Source organism: Cyrtonyx montezumae, unplaced genomic scaffold (genome assembly GCF_038088225.1).
Source record: "Cyrtonyx montezumae isolate F1298 unplaced genomic scaffold, pur_monq_1.0 scaffold_36, whole genome shotgun sequence".
Taxonomy (NCBI): Eukaryota; Metazoa; Chordata; class Aves; order Galliformes; family Odontophoridae; genus Cyrtonyx; species Cyrtonyx montezumae.
In genome coordinates, this window is record NW_027072041.1 from 8,682,623 (window position 1) to 8,700,940 (window position 18,318).

The 18,318-nt window shown below is 38.9% G+C and overlaps 1 protein-coding gene across 3 annotated transcripts in view; it reads left to right on the forward strand.

Annotated features, from left to right (window-relative positions):
- NTRK2 (neurotrophic receptor tyrosine kinase 2) overlaps nt 1-18,318 on the forward strand; it is a 203,253-nt gene that overhangs the window by 123,103 nt on the left and 61,832 nt on the right. The window contains exon 13 of one of the 3 annotated variants that reach the window (XM_065745536.1): nt 15,279-15,460. The exons of the other annotated variants lie outside the window; for them this stretch is intronic. Coding sequence (XP_065601608.1) covers nt 15,279-15,289 — 11 coding nt within the window. The 3' untranslated portion in view covers nt 15,290-15,460. Of the gene's footprint in view, nt 1-15,278; nt 15,461-18,318 lie in introns of those variants that run through there. 3 annotated transcript variants of the gene reach the window in all.

Sequence of the window (18,318 nt, forward strand, 5' to 3'; positions counted from 1 at the left end):
TGGTACTTCAACGACTGAGTAACTAAATACTAAAAAGTGCTGTCTCCTAAAGAATCAGATTCAGACTAAAAATTGTATCACTTCCCTTCCCCTGGAGTAAGCCTTCAAGGTGGGAAATGCAAACTCATGAAGACTAAAGCCCCAGTGATTTCAGGATTTGGATTACAGCCATCACTTAGGACTGAATGTCTGTCCCAGATTTCAGCCTAAATGCTCATATGAACTTTTAATTGACTTGACAACTGAAAATTACCTTTTATCTTATAACTAGGTCCATTTGATAATTTCCAACTCCAACTGCTCACCATTTTAGTTACCCATTTGCCTTGGTGGCAAACGCACTGGTGGTTTTTTTGGCACTTGTCTGCCAGCCCATCCCAGCACTTCAGGTTCTTTTTTTCTTTGCCATGGTCCACTGCTGCTGGCTAGTGCTGCTCACCTTCCACTCCAGTATCATGAATGTTTTTGCCTTGGAAAGTTACAGACTGTGGTGCACTGTCACATTTCAGACTTCTTGGTTTCTTTCTGTGTGAAATCAAAAGCTCATTCCTTTTGGCAGTATTTGGCTAACAATGACAACTCTTATTTCAGAAGTGTTAGAGAGTCTACCACCTGGAGATGCTCTTTGCACTTAATTCACTATTAACCACATTGTGTTATATTAATGTTAGTCTGCAAAGCTTTTGCCTGGGAATTGCCTGTAGTGTTCAGTAGCTGCTGTGGAAAATCAGGCCGTACTGCCAGGTGCAGAAATCCTGCATGGATGATAAGCCTTGAGACAATTTGTCTCCCTTGAAATGAAATAGATGATCTAATATCTTGTGGGCATAGTGACTAACCATTGCTTAAAGGTTGGCTTCAATAATCCTATGAGATGTCACAGCACCTAATCTAATTGGTCTCTTAATTAATACCGTGATGTCTCAAAAATTAGTTTTTTACATCTCTGCATTGATGCTGTAGTTGCTAAAGGTAACTAATTCAGCTGAATTTGCCAGACCTGCTGAAACAGGCTGGAAGGAGCCAAGCTGTTTTCCCTATGAACTACTATGGACAATTTTCACTCATCATTGAGCTGGCAGCCTAGGTCTTAGAATATATCAGCCCATTACTATTACATTTCTGTGCCTAATGGTGGAAATAAAGTCAGTGGATAACATTGTTGAGCTGGACAGTAATATGAGAAGCAAAACCCAAGAAGAGGGCACATGAAAAATGCCAGTGGAGGGGCCCAAGTTTAGACTCCAAGGGCACATGTTAGATGAGGATCTCCTTGCAGGTGATTTTGGGATTTGAAGAATCAAATTGCTCTCTGAATCTCTCTCCAGTAGGAGCCACCCTGCACCCCAATGCCAAGAAATCACCGTGGCTGCTGGGTGCAGCTGAGAGGAATGTGAAACTTTGCCCTTTCATGAAGAGGTTAGAAAGCTCCTAATTTCAGTCTCCTGAAGGTGAAAAAATGCCAGCTGCACTAATGTCAATTTGCATTTACAGTGAAACCATGCTTTCAGCTCACTTCAATTTGTCCTTTAAGATAGTATCAGTAATGGAAGATAGCAGCCTAGTTAGTATGTGGTTTAGTGGCAAGATAAGTGGCTGTACCTATAGCCTCTGTGTTTCAGATGATGAAGTGTGAGCAATGACTTTCAAGTGGGAGATGAGTGTGCATTCATAAGGTAGTCTTAATATGTGACCAAAAGTTCTGCAGTCTTGGGTGTTACTTTAAGAACCAGAGTGCAAGTGTTCCCTTTAGTTGTGTGCAGTAAATTAAAAAAAAATATATAGTGCAATCTTCAAATTTCAGTTTGAAAATTTGAAGATTGCACTATTATACACCATCAAATCTTCAAATTTACTTACATAACTTTTATAAAAATGTAGGGTTTTGCTTACGCACTTTGGTATTTGTGTGTCAAGTGGACTTCTGTTAGCACACAAATGGCAGCCCCATTATTACAATACTCCATTGAGAAAGTAGAGGGTTATATAGACTCCATTGAGAAGTAATAGTTATTGTACTTAGCTTGGTGGCTTCCAGTAATATAATTTTACCTTCTGTGTATCATAGCTCAGTTTCTGGTGAATATGCTAGCTAAAAATGCAGGTGAATCATTTCAGTTGGTGGACGAGATGCAGCTGTGAATAATTATTGCCTTTCCATTTCACCTCTTTATACCTCTCTTGTATCCTATTATGAGCATGTAAATAGTTAATTTACTCTCCAGCATTTTCTTTTACATTCCAGGGACTGATATACCGTGTAGTTAATGGTGATCTCAATCTTAGTTTCTGACTTGCTATATTTTGTGAGAATAAATTTCTTCTAAGTTATACAGATACCTGTATCTGGTTATCCCTGTTAGGGAAGTTACAGAAATTCTGTTCTCTAGTCCACCACATTCTTTCATGATTTTATGGGAGGAAAGAAATAGAAATGTTATTCTTATCATTTACCATGCCTTCTACAGTATTGGACTTTTCAGTTCGAAGCCACAATTTTTAAATCTGGTAATGACTTCAAATTTATTTTTTAAGGGGAAAAGTTGTGAAGAAAAGCTTGAGAGCATGAGGCAGACCCCAGACACCTGATAAGGAGATATGGATTCCCGTTCCCATTGTTTGTGTCATTCATGATGCAGTGATTCTTTCCAAGCTCCTTTCACGATGGAGTAGCAGTGAGCATAGCTGCAGTGCAGTGCAGTGCGGAGCTGCCTGCCCCTGCCAGGCAAGGGTCACAGCCATGGCTCAGCCTTGGCAGGCTTCAGCCACACTGAGCTGCATGCTAACTCCCAGGAGCTCAGCAGAAGGCTGCAGCTACTTGTACCTCTGCAGGAGGGCTGGTTTCCCTTCATTTCGGTGTCAGCTGATGACCTGCCCAGCCCTTGGATCACTAGCCATTTGATCTGGAAAAAGAACCATCTGCTTCCAGGGTAAATTCAGCCAAAGGAGGGTTTGGTCACTCATGATGCGTTGCTTGCCCCAGGAGCTGCACAGTTCATGCCCCTGCTGTGGTAGCATGGCCATCTCCTATCTATCTCAGTGTGTAGCCTCTCACTGCAGAGCAGGGCATGAGAGTCTGGAGACTGGAAAGCTGCCAGCAAAAGGAAAGCTCACCCAGAGAGAGCCTGTGCACTCTGCAGAGATCTGCCCAGTGTCTAACTCAGAGCAGCGGGTTCATTTGTTTCTGCCTACTGCCCATCCTTAAAAAAAAAAAAAAAAATCACAAAAAACACAAAAAACATACAGTGAGCCAACTGCCTGTACTGGAAAATCTCTTTGACTTTGTCTCCCATATAACAAATATGGAAGGTTCCGAGTTGTATCTGTAACCTTACAATCTCCTGAATTTTTGAGGAATAGGGTTCATTTTTTTTAATGTGTATTACAGGGTGAAAAATAGACTCTGTCCCTGTGCATAAAAATGGTCTCCCAAGAGAAAGAATGTCAGCATTTTCATCTCTTTTGAAAGGCTTTTACATCTCAGTGACCGTAATAGAAAGGCTGTTGTGGTTTCTTAGCCAGCTAAGCTGTAAGCCTGGGGATTTTCCATCAACTCCCAAAGTTCAGAGAGCCGAAAATTTATAAGCAGCTCATTTTCCTATAAAGAACAGTCTGACCTCAGCAGCCAGAGCGTGGAGGAGCAAAACCGATCAATCTTTGTGAAATCCATACTGAGAGGAAACACCTCGCTACCCAGGCTGAACTTGCCCAATTTGACATTCATTGGCAGTCAGGTTCAGAGGCTGGGAGGTTTACAAGGGCACTCGCTTCACTAAGACCAGAATCTTTAGATGCTGAAAGCTGAGAATCTTTGGCTGCTGAAAAACAATTGTGAATAGGGTTGAGATTAAGAGGAGGGATATATATATTTACTGCTTGTCCTAATGCGATTGTATGCCTTACTCTAAAGGTACTTTCTTGGCTAGATATATGTATAAGAGAGATATTGGTTAGATGAAAATATGAAGATATTTGAACATATATTTTCTCAGTTTGACTGAAGATATTTGAAGTTAGGTTTTATGTTTTAATACCTAATTGCACGAACCATTTAAATTTTCTATCTTTGCTATTATTCATCATGAGATGCATATACCAGAGATGTTGTCTGCACACAGAGGTGGTGTATTCCATTAGCTGTATTTGAGTTTTGTTAACCTGGCAGTAGATTTGTCCCCCACATACTATTCTCAAATATTATTCCAAATACTTTGGTCACATAGTTCATATGCCCAAGAAATGAAATGTAACAGGAAATAAGAGAAGTTGTGAGAAACTAGACTTTTTAATGCCTAATTCTGAGCCTCAGCAAACATGCTTTCTCTTCTGCCCTTTAAGCAAATGGAAAACATTCTCCCAAAGGCTGAATCTTTTAACTCCAGAAGTGTGGATGTTCACCTCTTTCAAAATTCAGCATTGTAAAGAAAGGACTGTTACCTCATTTAATGTAGAGATCAACAACATACAGTCATTTTTGTTCTCAGAAGTTACTTGTGTTGCAGTTTTGATCTATCCATGAAATACATGTATATCTTGTAAAAAAGGCAAGCAATTACATTTCCAGAAACTTCACTTTCCGCTGGGAGTCCTGCTGCTGGAAATGCAACCACATGAACAACAGCCTGTGCTCTGATCTGTAATTTATGAATAATGTGAGTTTTTTATCACCTGGAAATACAGTGCAAGAAACACTTTTCTTGTTAAACAGCAGATGCTATGAGAAAGAGATCTGAGAAACTAAAATCCAAAGAATCATAAACTGATAGAATGGCTTGGGTTGGAAGAGACCCCAAGGACCATTAAGTTCCAACCCCCTGCCACACCAACCTCCATATCTGGTACTCAACCAGGTCGTCCAGGGCCCCATCCAACCTGGTCTTGGACACCTCCAGGGATGGAGCATCCACAGCCTGTCTGGGCAGCCTGTTCCAGTACCTCTCTGACTCTGACGAGAACATGAGGCATGCTCTCTCAGTTAAGTGCCCAGTGCCAACATTCAGGAAAAGCACTTTCAGCATCAAGCACTCCTGCAAGCTTCATGTGAAATATCTACTTAAGGACCTTATGGAAGTTAAAAAGCAATTCAACAGTTACGTAAACATTCTTTACAATTGAGATATTAGTCATGATGAAAAAAAAAAAGTCATAGCACTTTTTTAGCAGTTATAATCTCAGTAGCATCACTACCTTCACTTTGTCTTTTGACAATACAGCTGTATCAGAAAGACATACAGAGTTTTGGCACCAAAATTTGAAGCTAAATCAGTAATATGTAGATGACAAATAGCTCAATTTTTGTTTTAATGATTAAATTATGCCTTTCAGACTCTATGCTGCATAGTAAGTTCTAGGAATTAAAACCTATTAAAACCTGCATATGCATATAGAAGTATAATGGGAAGTGACTTGACAGAGCTTAAATGGATAGTACTTATAATTAAGGTGAATGGGTAAACCGTAATCCTTTGTGAAAACCTCTTTATCATGAATCTGGGCATGGGAGCAGGATTAGGCCTTTAATTTATTCCTGCTGTCAGTGAGAGCTTTGGCTAAATAAGAAATACAGATACAAGGGAAGCCTGATAACATAAATAAGAATACAATCAGAATAAATACAATAAAATAAGAAATACAAATATATAAATATTTCTAGATATTAGATTTAATAAATACTGAAGTAAGAGAAAATCAGAACTAAATCAAATAACTTTATAGCCAAAGTAATATCATAAATCCTAGTTTTATTTTCTGGAGTTTTATCACCAGGCAGTTGCATCATTATTAAAAAATGTGAATGTGTAAAATGCAGTTAGCTCTGAGCACAAACTCACACAGATTAATCTTTTGCACCCACCAGATCTGCAGAAAGGTCTGCTGCCTGCTCTGAATATGTGCCTGCTCCCCTATTTACATGTTTCTGTGTAGATTAGATTCAGCAAGAGAGGTGCTTTCCCTACAGTTATCCTTTTACAGGGGGCATCCATGCAGCTGGACTGTGAAAAGCCTATGTTCCTGCCTGTGCCCCATTTCCACCTACAAAGGTGGCTCACTATCTGCTCTGGGGTGTCTGATCTCCCAGAGTATCTTAGTCTGAGGCCTGTGCAGCTTGATTGTCTTTGATAAAAAAAAAATGGCATCAAAGTTTGTAAGATCTGAGTATGTTTGGTGTCATTTTGACAGGGATTTGCTGGGGAACTCCTCATTGTCTCTGCTGCATGCACATGTGCTGTGGGCCATAAGCAAAAGAAATGTAGCAGCAATGTTGTCAGAGATGAACTTAATGCAGTTAGTAATACTCTGAAATATTCTGTAATATTCTTCAAATCAGTCTTTCAGCATTAACTTGTTCTTTCAACAGGCTCCTTGTTTTTCAGAACAATAGCCAGAGAAAAATGATAAGGTTTCTTATTTTTCTTTATTTATTTATTTTTGTCACTAAGAGGTGTTAAATTCATATTCTTGTTCAGTCTGGACATTTATTATGAATAGTAGAATGCCCGAGCTCACATTTTTTTGACACATCTGAAGTCCAGCAACATGTTTCCATCATTAACTGCTAAAGCATATCTTTGTGGTCATCTTTTAGAGTCCGCTCTTTCAAAATTTCCTTTAAGCTAGTTTTATTTGGGTTTGTTGAACAGAAAGAAAGGCCTCTTGGGAACAGCTGTTCTCTCTGCCAAAGGTGCAGACTTACTGGGGCTATGACTGAGGGATACAAGGAGAAACAGGCAGCCTGTGAGCACAGCAGTTCTCAGGCTGTGTGTGTTGGTATGAATTTCTTAGCACTTGACCAGGTGGCTGAGCAGGACATTCCAGAGAGGATGGGTTATCACCCTTCAAAGGCTGGTACGTTGATTAAGGCATGAGGCATGCAGATCTGGTATGAGGTGATCACTCACTCGGTCTTATCTCTGGCCCATCAATTCCTGTAATAATTGAAGACTATTATTTGCAGATTGTTAGGGAATCACTGTGATTGAAGTATAAAACCCCTGCAGGGGGAAATAGTGTCAAATGACTGAAGTCAAGACCCTGCAATGAGTTCTGAAATTGTTGAAGTTCTATTGATGAGAAGTTATGCAGTACCTCTAGCTAGCAACTTACCCATTAGCTTTTGGGGGCAATTAAATGGAAACATTTAAACGAAAAACATATTGCATGGGGGCATTGTTTGTATTTAGAAAAAAATGTGTGGTATATTTGCATAAATTATTGTTTGTTTCTCTAAATTGCAGTGTATCTCTATGAAGCCAGTCATCTCTCTAGGGATTGCTTGTTGTTTTCATTTATTTATTTATTTTTAATTTATGCATTATGGTATTCCAAGTTCCATTCTCAAATGTCAGCTTGGCATATGAAAAGAAAATCTCAAAGGTATTCAGGTGCTGAAGTATTCAATTCAACAACAATCTCGTTTACTGAAAAGCCCTTGAATAGCTTAATTCTTTGGACAGTTCCAGTAAATGATTGCCCCTCCTTTAGATACCTAAATGCTTTTGAAATTTGTTTGTTGAAACTCTATTTAACAGAATTAAATATGACTGTGTAGGTTACAGGATTTAGGAAAAGGCTGTCCATCTCCAGAGGATTCTTTGGACAGTGCTGAGTTGCATCTGAGTTTTGGAGTCAGAGTTAAGGAGATAGGAGGTTGTCTTCATGAAGGCACTTCCTTCTCCTCCTTCCTCCCACCTTTGTTTCTTTTGCTGGGGAGAAAGAATGGAATGGTTTTTTCATGCAGTTATTTTTGCCCAAGTTTGGATAGTGAGAAGCCGTATCTAATTTCGAATGCAGATTTGACATGATTTTGAACAGCCATTACACGTACTTTTACCAGCTGCAGTGCCTGTTACAATCTTTCAGCAATTAAACCATCCCCACACAGCTCCTTGCATTTATGAGCGTTGCTCAGGATTTGTTTAGATTCAGTTTGCTAGTCTGCCTTTCAAGGACATGCTCTCATTTTTTTGTTGCCCACAGCTTGAAGGCCTGTGGCTGCCTTAAAAAATAAATAAATAGCTGAAAACAATACACACTGAGGGGAATGTGTCACACACAAAGCAGGGAGGAATGGAAGAAGGAAGAAACAAATGGAAAAGAAATAAAACAACCTCAGTCTCAGCTTTTGGCAAAGATAGAACAATAAATGACTGATTTGCTCTGACCGCTTGTGCAGGAGGACGTGATTTGTCTTGTCCCTGTTTTATTCTCATCAGAAGAAAAGCAACTGCTTTGCTGTATTTGCAGTCTCCGCTCAAGAGGCTGTTGAGACTAGAATAGCAATAGGACTGCCTCCAGACAGAAACGCATTGACCAACACTGTGTGGGAAAGCTTGAAGAACTCCTTCTTGGGTGGTAAAGAGTCAGGCAAAAGCTTATGGGCTCAGTTTTTCATCCCCTAATTTACAGATGGAAGTTCCCTGTTAGAGTGTTTCTCCTTCCAGGATTGTCAGTGTTGTAAACTGCATGTGGTACTTTGACCTGTGAATCTCACTTGTGCTACCAGAAATGCACAGTAGTGCTGTACGTATAGCTAAACGACAAACGAGTTGTACTATCATGGTGTCTGTGTGGATTACAAACTCTCACTTTTGCCTCCTGTATCTCCGCAGTTTGGTAATGAACAAATTGCTGCAGCACATCTCAGTACTAATTTTTTCTGACTCCTAAAAGCATCTGGTACTGTATAGATTAGAAACTCTTCATCAATTATCTAATAATCCTTACGCAGTATATTTCTTCCAAATCTTCCAACACACAGAAATTGGCTTGTACTCTAGGACATAAAAATTGATGTCCTTTTTTAAATGCCAACCTCGTGTAATAAATCAGCAGATGCTCTCTGCATGATACACAGCAGTGCTAGCCAGGTTCCTGGACACTAAAATCAACATGCCAATGTCTTTCTTTGGCCAAAGCTTTCTCAATAAGGTGAGCAGATTAGAGGGATCAGAAGCAGTTAAAAGGTACTGGTGGCCATTATTGTGGGGTACACACTGGTGACAGTGGTCATACCAGGCTCTGACTCCTACAGCACATTCACAGTTTGCGTGAAATGCTGGAGAGGTCTCTGCTATCTGTTGCCCCTGCTCTGTAGCTGGGGAAGCAAGTTAACCATACCTCACTGCTTTCAGCCAGCATAAGTGGACTTCAGGTTGAGTTCTTCAGCACTTCCAGTAGATTCTGGATTCACAACCAGCACCCCTTTGGCTCCATAGGCTTTCCCTGCGAGCACCAGCTGCAAAGCCCAAATACTCTTTTCTGAGCAGAGTGTGACAGAGTGCTTTGAGGCTTGTGTCTTGAGACAGGAGGAGACATTAGGCATGCTTTTTCTTCAGACACAGTAATTCACAATCCTCATCTTAGAGATACGATGTAGGTACCCAGCCTGAAGTCTCTAATTCATGCATGCCTGCTTGAAGAATGTATTTCCTTTTTCTCTTAGCTTTTACTTCTAGAGGGAAAGGCTTTGCTTTCCTTGCAGATGCAGTAAACTCTTCTGAAAATCCATCTGAATCGGGTTATTGCTAAGAATCTTTATCTTGCTACAAGGTTGTTCTTCTCATGAACTTCTCATGAACTCATGAACACCTTTTGCGTTACACATTCTTATTTGGCATGTTTCCTCACTGGAATTGTTTGAGATGTGGTTTTGCACTTTTATCACAGTATTGCATTGCATTTTAGGGCTACAGTTCTTTTCCCTCTTGATGGCAACATTTTAGAGAACCCTGACATGGTACCATGCTGTAATGTAAAGACTGCAATAGAAAGGATGCCTTTCAGAAATACTGAGAAAGGAAGAAGCTTCAGCTTTTCTTTGCAATAGCTTTCCCCTACAGGCGCAATCCAGAATAGATTTACCATTGAAACTAGTGGGAGCCTTCATAGCTCTTTGTGTTTGGAGTCTGGCCTTAACATCATGAAACAAGTTTGTGGTGCAGCAAAGAAAAAAATATTATTTGTATGAGAGTCTGTATGTTTTTGTAAAATAAATGTTCTGGTAAATTTTCTTGTCTGCAAGATTGGATGGTTTACATGAAAGAACAAAGCACACAGGTATTCATTGCTCCTGCAGAAGATAGCTTTTCAGTCTCAACTTTGCAGCTGGGGTTTGTTTACAGTATGCATACACAGAAATTTGTAGAGCACTTTCTGCGAAAAAATAAAAAATAAAAGCACTCAAAAGCACCAGGCATTTTCCTTAATAATGGAAAGTACAGAGAAAACTTTGAATTTTAATTGTTTTGTCTGTCCCTGGAGGTATTCAGGACCAGGTTAAATGTGGCCTTGGGCAACCTTACCTAGTGGGTGGCTACTCTGCCCACAGAATGGGTTTGGAACTTGGTCTTTTAGGTCTCTTCTAGCACAAACGATTCTATGGTTCTGTGACAGACTGTGCCTGAGAGTATAGTATTTATTTTTTGTCATCTATAAGAGTCTGCACCCACCCACAGTGAATTCCTGGTTTCATCAGATCAGTCATCCCATCCAATCCAAGAAACATTTTGATGTGCTCTATCTGATATTTATGGGTATATTATGTACAGACAAATATGTTAAAATCCACACTGTGTGTTAGGTAAACCATCTCAAGAGCTTTTTTCCCAGAACTTGGATTTTAACATGGCTTCAGCCAAAGGCTGTGCTGGGAGACATTTGGACAGTTGAAAGACTAGTGTATGCCCTGTAGTAAAAGAGTACTTCAGCAGACTGCAGAAAATGTGTCAAAATAGCCCCTGACTTTCTCATATGTTACTGACTGAAGTCTTTCTCAGATGGCCCTCTCAGAAAGACAAGAGAAATTCAGGGAAATGATAAGAACAAAACTGCTTGCAGGAACATATCTTGATGCTGGGAGTTTTCATTTTAAAGGAAGAGAGGCAATTATTTAAATGGAAATGCAGTCTAAGAAAAGATGACTATCTTGGATTTAAATCTTTTCTTCATCTTCAGGTGTTTATAATAAGAAAAGGGAATGCTAATTTACAAACTCTGGTATGAACCCTCTGTGGCTGCAAGTCACGAATTGTCCCTCATTCCCTGCTCTGCTTTGTGCAGGCAGATTCTCAGAAGCTGTGTCAATGATGAGCTGAACTTGAATCTTTGCATGGTAGGTTTGCTCTCTGGGTAGTCAGGCTAAGAAAGCCAGAGATCAAAGCCTATTAAGAGCACATTTGAATCAAAACCAACAAGCAATGTTTTCTTTGTATCTCAGATTCTGTAACAGAACAGGCTTTATCTAACCAAATCTGCAGAAAACCTCTTTGTCTCTGACAAGTTTATTTGGAATTAGATTTAGGGTTGTTGCTTTTTTAAAAATTAAAAGGCTATTTATTATTGCGTAAGCTAAGCATTTGATACACTGGAATTATTGCAGTTTTTGATGTGCATTGCTGTTTAAGTTGTGCAATACTTATAATGACTGAAAACAAAATCACACTCATTTGGGCAGCCAGTTCTCAGTACAATCCACAAATGATGGCTTAATTCATAGGAAACGCTGAACTTTTCTGCCCTCCTCTGCAACCCAATAAAATGTGACAGAGCAAACTGTCAGGAAAATGTAGTGTAAAAACTTTAATAATGCACATCATATTGACAAACTGAAAAATATGAAGAATGTAAATAGGTTCAATCTCTTAACAGCACACTCTTACAGCAAGATTAAAGAACAAAGAAAGTATGTTGTAAACTGTTTAACATTGTACTTGTTACGTTTAACAGACAGCTGCTCCATAGGCACAGAATTTGTTGTATGAGCCCAGGCTTTGCTGCAGTGAATATAAGTCATGTTGCAGACGTGGAGAAAATGTAGATGTTGTTTAAGCCAACAAGCTTGTTGTTACGGGTGACCACTCTTCTGCTCATGGCAGTTGTCATCATAAATATAAACTCCTAGACACAATTACTAATGAAACCCATTTATTCTGGACAAAACTGGACCAACATCACAAAGATGAAGCAGATAATTTGTGCTCAGACAATAGGGAAACTGCAGGGAAAGTACAAAAGCCCATGACTTGCACATATCCAAGCAATAGCCAGAAGAGGCAGTCTGTGAGAGTGATGTATACAAATCTCCCTCTTTGAGAAAAAGAGAAGGAAGGAGAGGGTGGAATTAGGAAAAGGAAATAAAAGATAAGAAAGGCAAAAGGGTAGGCCTGTTGGTGATATACTCCAATTAGGGCAGACTTTTTCAGCTGTACTGTTCCAAAGTTCAAGCAACTGAAGTCACTAAGTAGGCTTTGCCCTCCTTGACAGTGTGACTACAGGATTTGGGTTCAGGGAACAAAAGGATTTGGGCAGGTAGGCTTTACTTTTGATATATTATCTGACCTGTTAAAAGTGGATGTGTTTGGTTAAGGATCTTTTAAACTGCATTTCAGTAGGCACTTGTTTTCTTCAAGCTTTTCCTCTTTCTTGTGTTTCTTCAGGACAGCAAAGTAATTGAACATCATGTTGGAAAGGGAATTTTATCCTTACTCCTGTGGAGGCTCAGCTCTGGCCTCAGTCAAGAGAAGTGGAGGTCAGCATGGCAGGACCTTGTATTTTCAACTTTAACTGTTTGTTGATTTAGTTTCATAGATTTTAAACTATCACATTTATAGATGCTATGGAGGGAAGTCCTCTTGAATCCCTGACATCATTTAATTATGATCATAATTATAAAAAGTCTCTGATCTCTAGGAGCATGAAAGGATCAATAGAGTAGAAGACAGCTGAAGAATGGAAAGCTTTTCTGGGTCATTGGTTATTTATATCCCCGTTTCCCACCCTTCCTGCCCTTCAAACTACCACTGCTCTTCCTGCTGTTGGAGTTATGAAGAGAAAATTTATTAGGGTGTTGAAAAATAAGTAGCAGCGGTGCTTATGACTGTCAAATGATCTGTATATTTAAAAGATACCATGATTTGCATTGGTTGCTGAAAACTACAGGTTTGCAGATTATCTGTTAGAAATAATAATGTAAAAGCACCAAACTCACTAAAGATGAGGTTGCCCATCATAATCCAGATGGTGGGTTCTAGCTCAAAATTGACTGCTCTATGTAAAACTTCTGCTTTTCTGAAGTATTTTTACATTGAGAAGTATTTGCAGTACCACAGGAATCAATTTGCCGAGTTTTTCTTTAATGATTATAATTTTCTTCAGTCTTGGAGAGGTTTTCTGACCAATTACTTTTAACTCATAGCATTTAGATCAGGATGTAAAGTTTATCAGAAGTCAGCTGTATTCATATCTTGGGTTTTGGTTTGAACTTTTCTAACTTAATTAGAACTTGCTTATAACTTTGCTCTGCTTAAAGTTTAGTTTTGATTTCTGTTCTCTACATTGTTTCCACTCATCCATGATTTTTACTGGTTAAGTTTCTTGGGAGGGAAATTTGGTCACTTCTAAATAAGAATGATAAAAATATGATTAGTTGAATAATGTGCTGATGTGCTGGCATTCTGCATAGTCTTCTGTATGGGCGTGGCATACAGATGATAGATTGAATGAGTGGTTCCTCCACCATAACGTAAAGTCAGGGGGGGAGGATACTAGTGCCTTTTCTACACAGTACAAACAGAATAACCCAACCTTTATTGAATCATTTCATCTCTGGTATAATTCCTCCTGCTAAAAATTTCCATACTGAAGCAGGGTAACAAGGATTTAAAATGTACAGAAGTAAAGCTGTTCAAAAGAAGAATTTTCTTCACCAGGGAGATTTCAGCATCTTAAAATTAATTTCTGCTTTAAAATCAGAATCTAAGCTAAAGATGAGAACACTTAATTCAGTTTCGTTTCAGGCTGAAACACTGAAATGGGAAAACTGCCCATCATTAATAAAATTGAAATAATATGCTACATTTAAATGAAAAAAAAAAAGGCAAATATTTCAAAATTGTAAGCATATTTGGATCTTCTTTTGTGAGAAAAGAATTCTTTCTATTTTCAACATTGGATTTCATAATTTTCAAAAGCCACAATGGTAACTTAAATGGTCCTTTTCTTTCTGCAGAATCTTTTACACCATGAGCACTTTTCAGTCACATTTTTTCGTTTAGCTTTGTGCTGTAAGAATCAAAATTCTGCATGTCTTTCATAGAAATGCAATTGATATTAATTATGTTTTTCTTCATTCCTACACTACCTTCCATTAACTTTCTTGTTGAAATCATCTGGGAGAGAGAGGGACTCTAAAAGAGAAAAGTGGTTGTGTGTAACTGAAAGAGATATCCAACTATCCCAAACATTATGGAACAATGGGTGAAACTCCACTGAAGTCAATGGAGCTTTAAATATTGGCAGCAGCAGAAAATTTGTCCCATAGAGTGCAATTGCATTGCTTGAATGCTATTCATTCTCATGATAGAAGTTAGTGAAGGAGACTCTTTTCAAGTACTTATGCATTTATTATTTTAAAAATCCATTTCCTCGAAGAGGTCAAAAGCTCTTCTCATCTCCATAGGGAGCCCATGGGAGTTTTGGCCTTCTAGAGTACAGCAGGTATCCAACTGCATTAAAATGTTAATGCTGTTTTTTTTAACCATGCTGTGTTTTTTTCATGAATCAAAAGTAGTGGAATTTAATTATTTTTTTGATTGGAAGGAAAAAAATTCCAGCAGAAAAAATGTCACATTAAAATCAGATTACTTCCAACTAATTTATAAAAGACATTCCCCTCCCAAAAAGCCCACATATCCAATTGCTTGGCATCACCAGTGTGGTGCTGTAATACTGTTTTCATACTCTGCTTTTGACAATTTTTTCTATACTATATGCAGTAAATAGATTGCACACCTCCTCTAATAGGTGAATGTTTTTTCCTTGTTTGACTATTCAGCAATGCTGGAGTTCCCCACCTTGCCTTTCCTGATATTTTTCCATAAGAGCAATTGTTACTATTAGTTTTTATTATTTTAGAGTCCCAAGACCCAAACAACACTTCTGTGTGCAAAGCACTGTGGGATTCTGCAAATAATCCCTGCCTGAAGAGCTTTTGGGCTGAGGCTCCCATACCCTGGAGCATAGTGGTTGTTCTTTGAGCAGATTATAAGCCTGGGCCATGTTCATGAAATTCTACAGATTTAATGCCTTGCCCCTGCTCATGAAGGAAATCTGTTGCCAATCCTGGAGAGGAAGCCAGATCTCCTGCATGGAGGTATGGCTCCCTCAGCTCTTGACCCATCTGTCCTTCTCTCTGGTATATTGTTGGCCTCCAGTGCAGACAAGTCTGCCCGAGGAATTTTCCATTGAGTTCTGCTGTTGATGGGTTTCTTTCTCACCAATAGGTGGAAACTGACAGCCCGGTTTCTCAGGTGACACAAGGAACGGTTCTGCCATCCCAAATGAGGCAGGAAAAACATCATGCAGAACAAGGAATTTTCCATAAGAAACTGTACCATAGCAACTGACAAAGACGTTGAAGCACATTTCACTTTCTCTGCTTGTTGCAACCTGTGCTTTGATGCAACAGGACATCAGAAAAGCGAAGACTTGTTTTTTTGTTGGTTTTTTTTTTTACTTTTCTTTTTCTTTTTTTTTTTTTTTTTTTGCTTACTTACTTCTTTGGCCAGGATAGCGATTGCTTTTACTGGTGCTGCTTGATCATAAAGAAATTATTGCAAAACTGTGTAACCTTTCCACATCCATTTCCAAAGTCTGTGCCAGAGCCTGTGTTCTGGCGTGCACTGCCATGCTATAGCTGGGGAGGGTGAGGGAACTATATCTGCAAAATTTCATGAGATCACAAGCTTTTGTAATTGTAAGATCACTAACTAAATAGAATGCAGAAATATTTCCAACAGGGTAGCAGCTGTGCAATATGTGGCATTATTAAAATAAAGCTGAGTCACTAAGTAGTGATAAATAAGCCAGCAAAAGTTGCTGTCTGTTTTTCCTAAGCACACTCCCCAAAAAATTGTCTAATGTAACAGAAAAGAGTCACTGTGCAGAAACAAGTGTCTGACATTGGTTTGGATACAGCCAAATTTCTGCTGTATTAGGAACAGCATTTAATCAAAATATTGTATGAAATCTCTAAGGGAAGTCTTTGAAGGGCAGATGTTTGGCTTGTTCCATAGCAGCTGTAACAGGCTGTTCAAGATGAACAAATCTAAATTAACAGGGACTAAAATGCTTAAGTGAGAAAGCAGGGAGAAATCTGATTAGCGCTACTGATCAGCTGAGGTCTGGAGATTCCTTTTTTGTTCAGCTGGAGCAGTTCAGTCATCTTCCTTTTCTTTCCAGAGTTTATGCTTCAACCTGCCCATGCTTAGCCTCCCTTGTGCCTGTCTCAAGCCCATAGGCAGTTCAGGCTTGTGCTTCTCAAAGAAAACAGTAAAGTCTGTGATCCTCTTCTCCACCGTATCTGCAGTTACAAATTACTAGATGGAAGCTGCATTGTGCAGCACATCTGTTATGTATGTGCTCTATTTTCATACACATTCATTGCCTGATTAGGACTGTATTCTGAAGGACTGAGGTAGAACATACTTCCTATCTGTGAGACTTCATGCTGCATGTTCCCTTTGATGGCAGTGACAAGCCTGTCACTGATTTGGAGAAGTTGTGTGGGACTCCTGTAGACTTGAGCTTGAGCTAAAAACAGTTTACTGGAGCAAGTGCCATAGCTGTTTGTAGCTATGGCTTTCAGCATGCTTCATATGCAAAAATAGTACTCTGTGCAGCAGCAGGGGTAAAGAAGGTTCTCTAACCACTATAGCTACTGTAACTAACTTATAACTGGGTTAATTATAAGCAACAAAACTTTTTAAAAGACTCTGAATTGAAGAAGAGATTTTTCTCAGTGATATAGTTTGGATGCTAAACTAGAATAGACCTCATTAAGATGCAGCTTACCATTTTCTCCAGCTTACACAACTGGCATTTCTGATGTATGTTTGGCACAATATGAAGTATCATTCCAGTAGCTCCTGTTCAGAAATCTTAATTGGTTTACACTTATGAAGGTGTGGAAAGAAAGTAAGAGCATGTAGTTTTTAATTGCTGGTTTTAGTGTGTTAATCCCTGAAGGCCTGTTTATTGTTATGTGGGGTAGTGCTTAAATGACTAACAACATACAGACTGGAGTAAGCAAAGAATTAGGGCAGTTAAAAGAGCAGTAGACATTATATATTTTCTTCCATTTGTGTTGTTGTCATTGTGGTTTTTTTGTTTGTTTGTTTTGTTTTAATTAGGGGATGCTCTGGGTCTGTTAATTGCTTTCTTCAGTAGTAGTGTCTGTTAATCTAGAATGATCCACTGAGTTTCTCAGTTTACATTTTGTGAGTGAGAGCATAGTTTCATGGCTTACAAGGTAACATTGGAAGACAGTGGAAGGGAAACAGAGCTGTTGTAAAATCCTTTTTCTGAATGTATTCTTTTCATTCTTGTTGCTTTTATTTTTAACTTTGTTTCAGTGCACTTAAACATTAAGATGGTCACAATCAGAAGTCTGTAAAAATAAAGTATTCATTACGTTCTTCTCTAGATTTTAAAATAATATGGTTATGAGGAGTTTGGACCATTGCTTTTACAACACCAATATAAAACACGCATACTTTATAGCTTTGTGACACTGTCCAAATATAAATAAATTCGTTTTTAGAAGAAAATATTATAAGGCAGATAGGTAATCACTTTTGATCTTATTTTATAGGTTGGGGAAACAATGATGAAGGGGTTCACTCAGAAGAATCATCTTAAAATTGTTTGCTGAAGCCCTCATGACAAATATCTTTCAATTTCTACATGTATCTGTTGGGGTTTCAGAAGTAAACAATGTCGCTTCTCAGTAGTTTCTCTGTAAGGAAAAAATGCAAATCAGTATGGTTATTTTTGCAGTTAGAGCCTGTTATATTTTTGGAATGTGTGGCTGAATTACCATTCTCATAAAGAAGAAAATGTTAAAAGGGAAGAATAAATGTGACAGAAGCAATGGTGAAAACATCGCGCCTCTAAGTTAGTTTAAGTTAGTTGTGATTTTTATGTAGAAAAGGGTTCTGGCCATTTGGGAGGAATAAAGGAAAACTGTTCGGGAATGTAGGGAGGCAGCAAGGAAGGCTAAGGCTCACTTAGAATTAAAGCTGATGAGGAAGGTCAAGGAGAACAAGAAAAGCTTCTGAATGTCAGTAGCAAAAGGAAGACTAGGGAAAATGTTAACCTGATGCTAGATGAGATGGTGCCTTGGTAACAGGATATTGTGAAGACAGAGTTACTGAATGCCTTCTTTGCGACAGTCTTTACAGCTAAGACTGCCTCTCAGGAATTCCAGACCCTGGAAATAAGTGACTCTGGGGAAAAGAGGACTTCCTTTTGGCTGAGGAGGAT